At 45.1% G+C, this 10,294-nt stretch overlaps 2 protein-coding genes across 2 annotated transcripts in view; both read right to left on the bottom strand.

The window, feature by feature from the left end:
* Window positions 1-781: 781 nt before the first annotated feature.
* LOC117557506 (CSC1-like protein 2) overlaps window positions 782-10,294 on the bottom strand; it is a gene marked incomplete at its 3' end in the record, with an annotated part of 29,884 nt that continues 20,371 nt past the window's right edge. Inside the window, exon 10 of the mRNA XM_034233382.1 lies at window positions 782-862. Within this exon, the coding sequence (XP_034089273.1) occupies window positions 782-862 (81 nt within the window). The remainder of the gene's footprint in view (window positions 863-10,294) is intronic.
* LOC117557507 (piggyBac transposable element-derived protein 4-like) lies at window positions 2,279-4,508 on the bottom strand. Its single transcript, XM_034233383.1, has 2 exons — window positions 2,786-4,508; window positions 2,279-2,691 (listed from the first exon to the last, which is right to left on the bottom strand). Exons 1-2 carry the CDS (start codon window positions 3,440-3,442, stop codon window positions 2,452-2,454), a joined length of 897 nt encoding a protein of 298 aa, XP_034089274.1. The 5' UTR covers window positions 3,443-4,508; the 3' UTR covers window positions 2,279-2,451.

The following is a 10,294-nucleotide window of genomic DNA, read 5'->3' as shown; positions in this document are numbered from 1 at the left end:
GTTGTCCCCCCCCAAAGCAACTCTGAGTCAGTTGTTGTTGTTGTCCCCCCCCCAAAGCAACTCTGAGTCAGTTGTTGTTGTTGTGTCCCCCCCAAAGCAACTCTGAGTCAGTTGTTGTTGACATCACGCAACGCCTCATGTTTTTGGGTGGACAGAGAGTCCGTGTCAGTTGTTGTTGTTGTCCCCCCCCCCAAAGCAACTCTGAGTCAGTTGTTGTTGTTGTCCCCCCCCCCAAAGCAACTCTGAGTCAGTTGTTGTTGTTGTCCCCCCCCCCAAAGCAACTCTGAGTCAGTTGTTGTTGTTGTCCCCCCCCCAAAGCAACTCTGAGTCAGTTGTTGTTGTCCCCCCCCCCCCAAAAGCAACTCTGAGTCAGTTGTTGTTGTTGTCCCCCCCCCCCCCTACCCCCCCCCAAAGCAACTCTGAGTCAGTTGTTGTTGTTGTCCCCCCCCCCCAAAGCAACTCTGAGTCAGTTGTTGTTGTTGTCCCCCCCCCAAAGCAACTCTGAGTCAGTTGTTGTTGTTGTCCCCCCCCCCAAAGCAACTCTGAGTCAGTTGTTGTTGTTGTCCCCCCCCCCAAAGCAACTCTGAGTCAGTTGTTGTTGTTGTCCCCCCCCCCAAAGCAACTCTGAGTCAGTTGTTGTTGTTGTTGTCGTCCCCCCCAAAGCAACTCTGAGTCAGTTGTTGTTGTTGTTGTCCCCCCCCCCAAAGCAACTCTGAGTCCCAGAAAGGCTCTATGGATATAAAGCATTATTAATGTGTGGTGAGACGTTGCTGAAGCTCACCTCTCTGCGTTCAGAGCCATCAGCTTGGCCACGTTGTAGCAGATCCTCGCTTCCAGCACTTTGCAGTTCTCATACGCCTGTCTGCAGAGTCAAAGAATACACATCATTCACACCAGAGACGGTCTCCTATCATACACAGGGTCTATGCAGGAGTCCTGAAGTCACATGTAATGCCTTTTTTAAGACCCTTTGCATACATGTTAAGACCTCATCGCCACTTGGAGTTCTAACCGGTTACCTTGGCGACACACTTTACCTCACATTGACTATATTCAGTACTGATTGTCCTTCCTCCTTATCTTCCAACCATTTGGACGCAGGCTTGCATTTCCCCATAACGATGTTGTTTAACAACCGGCGTAAACGGACCTTCGCGCTATCGAGCAGTGAGCGTGCGATGTGAGCGTGCGATGTCCTGTTCAGATGACGTCAAACCCAACGGGATGCCATCAATAAACTACACAGAATCACACTACACACCTACGCCATGATTACATTCAGGCAGACTGTAGAATACGACCTCTTTGGACCATTTAGATACTTATTGAAAACAAGCTACAAAATGTAAAACCTTGGAAAATGCCGTTTAATACTTTTTAACCCTCCGGTATCCTTCGATTGGACTACGCAAATTAGTCATTCGAGACAAAAATGTCCACTGCAAAAGACTTTGATAAAAACATTATATTAAAAGGTTTTTTTCACAACTTTTTTGGGTTCAATCTTTAAAGCAACTTCCGCCCTAATAGAAAATACCAAAAATGTAATCATTCTCAGGATTTTAACCCTTTAAATGCCATTTTGAAAACATGAAACCGCTGGTTTTTTTCATGATGAAAACAGAGAAAATGAGTTATTTTCCCAAAAATACATATCTGGGGACTGGCTCTTTTTTTTTTATAACAGTCTTGGATATGTCAAAGATTAGCAACAAAATGGATTTTTTTGCATTATTAGTTTTTGCACAAAATCAGATTGAACAAAAAAGTTACAAATTAGTCATTCGGGACAAAAATGTCCACTTCCAAAAACTGCTCTAAAATGACAACAGATTAATATTTTAAAAAACTTTTTGGGGTTAAATCTTTCAATCAACTTCAGTCCTGATCAAAAATACCAAATATTAAACTATGTTCAGGATTTTAACCCTTTAACTGCCAGTTTGAAAACATGAATTTGCGTTTTCTATGAAAAACATGCACAAAAAGGCAGTTATTTTCCATATAATAAATGTTGGGGGGGGTCGGCTTTTTTTTTTTTATCACAGTCTTGGGTATGTCAAAGATTAGCAACAACATTTATTTTTTTGCATTATTAGTTTTTGCACAAAATCAGATTAAACAAAATACTCACACATTAGCCACATTAGCCATATCCCATCCACTCCCATTATAACCACATCTTTTGATCTCTCCGCCATACCGGTATATAATCATGCATTTTATAATGTCAGGGTTTTATATTGGAGGAAAATAGTTAAATGTGTCCCTTTTTACTGTATATCACCAGATGTGACATTTTACCATTGAATTATATGACCTATAAAAACACTGAAGTAATACTATTTTCAACTTTCTCTGAAATCAGTTTTAAATCAGCATCAGATGTATCAATGTCAACATTTATTTTCCAAACAGCAAACTGCAATCAACATTCATGAACAAATCATACTATGGTAACAGCAGTCGGTGTACGAGGTGGATGCTTTCTCCGCATGATTTTTGCAGACACCAGAGATCTCCCCAACTCCTCCAAGAAAAGCCTCCTCCTGAAGGACTTGGCTTGCTTCCAGGAGGGATCCACAGCAGTAAAAAGCACAAATGCATGAAAGCAGAGACATCTATCATGTTGTGGAAGAGGACCTGTGGCCACCGATGGGTCATCCTCCTGCAGCTGTAGGAGCCCAGAACCTACAAAAGACCAATACAAAATTAATACAAATATTCTTTTAAATTATTAACAACTGTATCATGTATTATTTATATACTGGTAATGCCTCCATACCTTGTCTAGGTTGTGGACAGCTCCCTTGCAGTGGTTGTAGTCTGCAATGATCACAGGTTTCCTTTTCTCCTCCTCTGTCACAGCTGGGTCCCTGTGTTTGCTGCTGAGGAGGAGCACGTTTCTCCCCCGTTTGGGAATGTAGCTCACCGCTGTGGTGTTCTTGGTAAAACCAAAAAGAGAGGAGAGGGCAGCTCTCTGCCTCACCTGCAGGAGTTTGGATGGAAGCTCAGGCTTATTTCTTCGGATGGTTCCGACAAGGGCCACTTTCCTCTTTAGTAGCTCCTGCACAAGTGCATATGACGTGAAAAAATGGTCACAAGTCACAGTGATCCCTTGGAGCCCCTCTGTCATTTCCAGGACGACACGCTTTCCCTGGCCCACCTCGGCAGCACTGCCAGCAGCTTTACCGGTGTAAATCTGGCACTTCCAGGCATAGGAGGTTTCAACGTCAGCGGTGACCCAGATTTTTAGCCCATACTTTGCTGGCTTGCTTGGTATGTATTGCCGGAATTTGCAGCGGCCTCTGAAGGGGACAAGCTGCTCATCCACACACACATCTTCACCAGGGTTGCAAAGCATCGGAAGGCGATGTGTCCACTTCTCCCAGAGAGAGCGGATGGGGGCAAGCTTGTCCTCTCTGTGACGGGAAGGTCTCATCAGCTTGTCGTCAAACCGGAGTGGTATTCATCAACCGGAATTTGGTGTGGGTCATTGTGGCACGGAAGATGGCACGTCCACTGTGGTCAACCCAGAGGCTGCGGGTGGATTCGCCCTTCGATTTGTAAACTCCAGCCAATATCAGGAGACCGATATATGCACGAATATCTGTGGCATCCACATCACTCCAGTTTGCCACCGAACGTCCCCCCTGCAAGTTTGTCATGTCGACAATACTACTGATGATCTCAGCAGTGAAAAATAAATTGAAGGAGGATTCCACGTCATCAATTATTGTAATGGCATAACGCGTGGGCCCTGGAACCAAACCTCTGGCAGCGGGAATGTAGCGCAGCGTGTCGTTGTTAGAGGGAGACCAGATTTCACCATTTTTTGATGTCCACCCACTGCCAGAATCTTCTGTTTCCTCTGCAGTTTCAGCGGAAGGGTCAGAAGAAGAAGGATCAGACTCCACTACAAACTCCACATCACATTCTTCTTCTGAGGTTGTTTCTGATTCAGAAGAAGAGTCAAGCAACTCGCTGGAGGTTGCCGGCTGCATCACCATATCCCTAGCTTCTTCCACAGAGAAGCGCCTCTTCATCTTACTCGCTTGTTGCGTATCACAGGAATGAAACGACCAGCCAGCCAAACTACACATATTTATGGATCTGGCTTTGCAGCCAGGTGTTCGCTTATTGACTTAGTGCATGTATGGCTGTGTATGTTTGTATGCTAAAGAGACATTATCAAAGCCTTTGAAGTTCCAAACAATTCAAAACAACAAGGTCAAGCTGGGTCAAGATCATACCTCTGTTTACCTCTAAGACACATGAAACAGCACAAATGAAAACAAAATGCCACGAGAGAACACTTACTCCTACATTCTCACACACATCAAAGGTAAAGAGATGACGGGAAAATTGCGAATGCTGTAAACTGTAAATCAAGACATGACAAGCATGTAATTCAATGGTAAAATGTCACATCTGGTGATATACAGTAAAAAGGACAAATTGAACTATTTTCCTCCAATATAAAACCCTGACATTACAAAATGCATGATTTTATACCGGTATGGCGGAGAGATCAAAAGATGTGGTTATAATGGGAGTGGATGGGACATTTTTGTCTAATCTGATTCTGTGCAAAAACTAATAATCCACCAAAATAAATGTTGTTGCTAATCTTTGACATATCCAAGACTGTGATAAAAAAAAAAAAGCTGAACGTCCCAACATTTATTATATGGAAAATAACTGCCTTTTTGTGCATGTTTTTCATAGAAAACGCAAATTCATGTTTTCAAACTGGCAGTTCAAGGGTTAAAATCCTGAACATAATTTAACATTTGGTATTTTTGATCAGGACTGAAGTTGATTGAAAGATTTAACCCCAAAAAGTTTTTAAAATATTAATCTGTTGTCATTTTAGAGCAGTTTTTGGAAGTGGACATTTTTGTCCCGAATGACTAATTTGTAACTTTTTTGTTCAATCTGATTTTGTGCAAAAACTAATAATGCAAAAAAATCCATTTTGTTGCTAATCTTTGACATATCCAAGACTGTTATAAAAAAAAAAGAGCCAGTCCCCAGATATGTATTATTGGGAAAATAACTAATTTTCTCTGTTTTCATCATGAAAAAAACCAGCGGTTTCATGTTTTCAAAATGGCATTTAAAGGGTTAAAATCCTGAGAATGATTACATTTTTGGTATTTTATATTAGGGCGGAAGTTGCTTTAAAGATTGAACCCAAAAAAGTTGTGAAAAAAACCTTTTAATATAATGTTTTTATCAAAGTATTTTGCAGTGGACATTTTTGTCTCGAATGACTAATTTGCGTAGTCGATTTGTTACACAGTGAATTAAAGACCGATTTGAAAAATTGAAATTGGAATTCCAAAATAGATCGAGAAAATAGCCTTGTTACAAAAATTCAGGCCGTTTGCACCAACACAACCAAAGTTATTGCAAAATGAAAAGTGAAAAATGACCCATATGGACAAAAACGTCCACAGTGATACCGGAGGGTTAATAGCCTTAATTTTCGCTAAATTGATCTATCAACTTGTAATACTTTGTAAGACCCCGTGGACCCCCTGATGCTACTTTTAGGCATATATTATGGGTCTCAGATATATAAAAATATATAAAAACACATGTTATATCCTTCTGTTTCAGCCTGTTGGAGAAACGCTGATTTTGGGTCCTTAGCTTGAAAAAAAAAAAAAAAGAGGAGGGGGAGCTAATGCCTGCTCAGAACTCTCCCAGCAGAAACTCAGCTAAATGCTGCCGTGATGAAACTCCACATCCTGTTCCAAACCACATCAAGGATTCTCTCTGAAACAGGATGGAGCTCAAACTCTCTCTCTCTCTCAGGTTTACCACAAGGTGATTTCCTGCTTCTTCACACACTCTCTCCAGTACAGGTTAGCTCTGAGTGTTAGCATGCTAATGTAAACACAGACCATATTACTTCCAGAACACGTCTCATTGTTTCTGACAGCAACGTTTCTAATTGGCCCGTGGGGGTAAAGCCCACCCACATTTTAGTAATGTGGTCATGACGCAGCAAATCTGGATCAGCTCCGTTGTTCCCCGTTTTTAGAGATGTGGGTACGGAGGAAAAGAGAGAGGGGTTTATTTCTGACACTTTGAGAGTCTCCTGACACACCGGGGACACACCGGGACAGACACACCAGGGACACATGGTGATGTAGAAGACATCACTTTGAGAGTCTCCTGACACACCGGGGACACATGGTGATGTAGAGAAGACATCACTTTGAGAGTCTCCTGACACACCGGGGACACACCAGGGACACATGGTGATGTAGAGAAGACATCACTTTGAGAGTCTCCTGACACACCGGGGACACATGGTGATGTAGAAGACATCACTTTGAGAGTCTCCTGACACACCGGGGGACACATGGTGATGTAGAGAAGACATCACTTTGAGAGTCTCCTGACACACCGGGGACACATGGTGATGTAGAAGACATCACTTTGAGAGTCTCCTGACACACCAGGGACACACGGTGATGTAGAGAAGACATCACTTTGAGAGTCTCCTGACACACCGGGGACACATGGTGATGTAGAAGACATCACTTTGAGAGTCTCCTGACACACCGGGGACACATGGTGATGTAGAAGACATCACTTTGAGAGTCTCCTGACACACCGGGGACACATGGTGATGTAGAAGACATCACTTTGAGAGTCTCCTGACACACCGGGGACACATGGTGATGTAGAAGACATCACTTTGAGAGTCTCCTGACACACCAGGGACACATGGTGATGTAGAAGACATCACTTTGAGAGTCTCCTGACACACCGGGGACACATGGTGATGTAGAGAAGACATCACTTTGAGAGTCTCCTGACACACCGGGGACACATGGTGATGTAGAAGACATCACTTTGAGAGTCTCCTGACACACCAGGGACACACGGTGATGTAGAGAAGACATCACTTTGAGAGTCTCCTGACACAAGCGGGGACACATGGTGATGTAGAAGACATCACTTTGAGAGTCTCCTGACACACCGGGGACACATGGTGATGTAGAAGACATCACTTTGAGAGTCTCCTGACACACCGGGGGCACATGGTGATGTAGAAGACATCACTTTGAGAGTCTCCTGACACACCGGGGACACATGGTGATGTAGAAGACATCACTTTGAGAGTCTCCTGACACACCGGGGACACATGGTGATGTAGAAGACATCACTTTGAGAGTCTCCTGACACACCAGGGACACATGGTGATGTAGAAGACATCACTTTGAGAGTCTCCTGACACACCGGGGACACATGGTGATGTAGAGAAGACATCACTTTGAGAGTCTCCTGACACACCGGGGACACATGGTGATGTAGAAGACATCACTTTGAGAGTCTCCTGACACACCGGGGACACATGGTGATGTAGAAGACATCACTTTGAGAGTCTCCTGACACACCGGGGACACATGGTGATGTAGAAGACATCACTTTGAGAGTCTCCTGACACACCGGGGACACATGGTGATGTAGAAGACATCACTTTGAGAGTCTCCTGACACACCGGGGACACATGGTGATGTAGAAGACATCACTTTGAGAGTCTCCTGACACACCGAGGACACATGGTGATGTAGAGAAGACATCACTTTGAGAGTCTCCTGACACACCGGGGACACATGGTGATGAAGAGAAGACATCACTTTGAGAGTCTCCTGACACACCGGGGACACATGGTGATGTAGAGAAGACATCACTTTGAGAGTCTCCTGACACACCGGGGACACATGGTGATGAAGAGAAGACATCACTTTGAGAGTCTCCTGACACACCGGGGACACATGGTGATGAAGAGAAGACATCACTTAGAGAGTCTCCTGACACACCGAGGACACATGGTGATGTAGAAGACATCACTTTGAGAGTCTCCTGACACACCGGGGACACATGGTGATGTAGAAGACATCACTTTGAGAGTCTCCTGACACACCAGGGACACATGGTGATGTAGAAGACATCACTTTGAGAGTCTCCTGACACACCGGGGACACATGGTGATGTAGAAGACATCACTTTGAGAGTCTCCTGACACACCGGGGACACATGGTGATGTAGAAGACATCACTTAGAGAGTCTCCTGACACACGGTGATGTAGAAGACATCACTTTGAGAGTCTCCTGACACACCAGGGACACATGGTGATGTAGAAGACATCACTTTAAGAGTCTCCTGACACACCGGGGACACATGGTGATGTAGAAGACATCACTTTGAGAGTCTCCTGACACACCGGGGACACATGGTGATGTAGAAGACATCACTTTGAGAGTCTCCTGACACACCGGGGACACATGGTGATGTAGAAGACATCACTTTGAGAGTCTCCTGACACACCAGGGACACATGGTGATGTAGAAGACATCACTTTGAGAGTCTCCTGACACACCGGGGACACATGGTGATGTAGAAGACATCACTTTGAGAGTCTCCTGACACACCGGGGACACATGGTGATGTAGAAGACATCACTTTGAGAGTCTCCTGACACACCGGGGACACATGGTGATGTAGAAGACATCACTTTGAGAGTCTCCTGACACACCGGGGACACATGGTGATGTAGAAGACATCACTTTGAGAGTCTCCTGACACATCCGGGACACATGGTGATGTAGAGAAGACATCACTTTGAGAGTCTCCTGACACCACCGGGGACACATGGTGATGTAAGAGAAGACATCACTTTGAGAGTCTCCTGACACACCGGGGACACATGGTGATGTAGAGAAGACATCACTTGAGAGTCTCCTGACACACCGGGGACACATGGTGATGTAGAGAAGACATCACTTTGAGAGTCTCCTGACACCACCGGGACACTGGTGATGTAAGAGACATCACTTTGAGAGTCTCCTGACACAACCAGGGACACATGGTGATGTAAGGAAGACATCACTTTGAGAGTCTCCTGACACACCGGGGACACATGGTGATGATAGAAGACATCACTTTGAGGAGTCTCCTGACACCAGGGACACATGGTGATGTAGAAGACATCACGTTGAGAGTCCTCCTGACACACCAGGGGACACATGGTGATGTAGAAGACATCACTTTGAGAGTCTCCTGACACACCGGGGACACATGGTGATGTAGAAGACATCACTTAGAGAGTCTCCTGACACACCAGGGACACATGGTGATGTAGAAGACATCACTTTGAGAGTCTCCTGACACACCGGGGACACATGGTGATGTAGAAGACATCACTTAGAGAGTCTCCTGACACACCGGGGACACATGGTGATGTAGAAGAGACATCACTTAGAGAGTCTCCTGACACACGGTGAGGTAGAAGACATCACTTGAGAGTCTCCTGACACACCAGGGGACACATGGTGATGTAGAAGACATCACTTTGAGAGTCTCCTGACACACCGGGGACACATGGTGATGTAGAAGACATCACTTGAGAGTCTCCTGACACACCGGGACACATGGTGATGTAGAAGACATCACTTTGAGAGTCTCCTGACACACCGGGGACACATGGTGATGTAGAAGACATCACTTAGAGAGTCTCCTGACACACCGGGGACACATGGTGATGTAGAGAAGACATCACTTTGAGAGTCTCCTGACACACCGGGGACACATGGTGATGTAGAGAAGACATCACTTTGAGAGTCTCCTGACACACCGGGGACACATGGTGATGTAGAAGACATCACTTAGAGAGTCTCCTGACACACCGGGGACACATGGTGATGTAGAAGACATCACTTTGAGAGTCTCCTGACACACCGGGGACACATGGTGATGTAGAAGACATCACTTTGAGAGTCTCCTGACACACCGGGGACACATGGTGATGTAGAAGACATCACTTTGAGAGTCTCCTGACACACCGGGGACACATGGTGATGTAGAAGACATCACTTTGAGAGTCTCCTGACACACCGGGGACACATGGTGATGTAGAGAAGACATCACTTTGAGAGTCTCCTGACACACCGGGGACACATGGTGATGTAGAAGACATCACTTTGAGAGTCTCCTGACACACCGGGGACACATGGTGATGTAGAAGACATCACTTTGAGAGTCTCCTGACACACCGGGGACACATGGTGATGTAGAAGCATCACTAGAGAGTCTCCTGACACACCAGGGACACATGTGATGTAGAAGACATCACTTAGAGAGTCTCCTGACACACCGGGGACACATGGTGATGTAGAGAAGACATCACTTTGAGAGTCTCCTGACACACCGGGGACACATGGTGATGTAGAAGACATCACTTTGAGAGTCTCCTGACACACCGGGGACACA

This window comes from Gymnodraco acuticeps, unplaced genomic scaffold, assembly GCF_902827175.1.
Source record: "Gymnodraco acuticeps unplaced genomic scaffold, fGymAcu1.1, whole genome shotgun sequence".
Taxonomy (NCBI): domain Eukaryota; kingdom Metazoa; phylum Chordata; class Actinopteri; order Perciformes; family Bathydraconidae; genus Gymnodraco; species Gymnodraco acuticeps.
The sequence above is the reverse complement of the archived record's forward strand: the minus strand, read 5'-3'. Positions and strand labels throughout refer to the sequence as shown.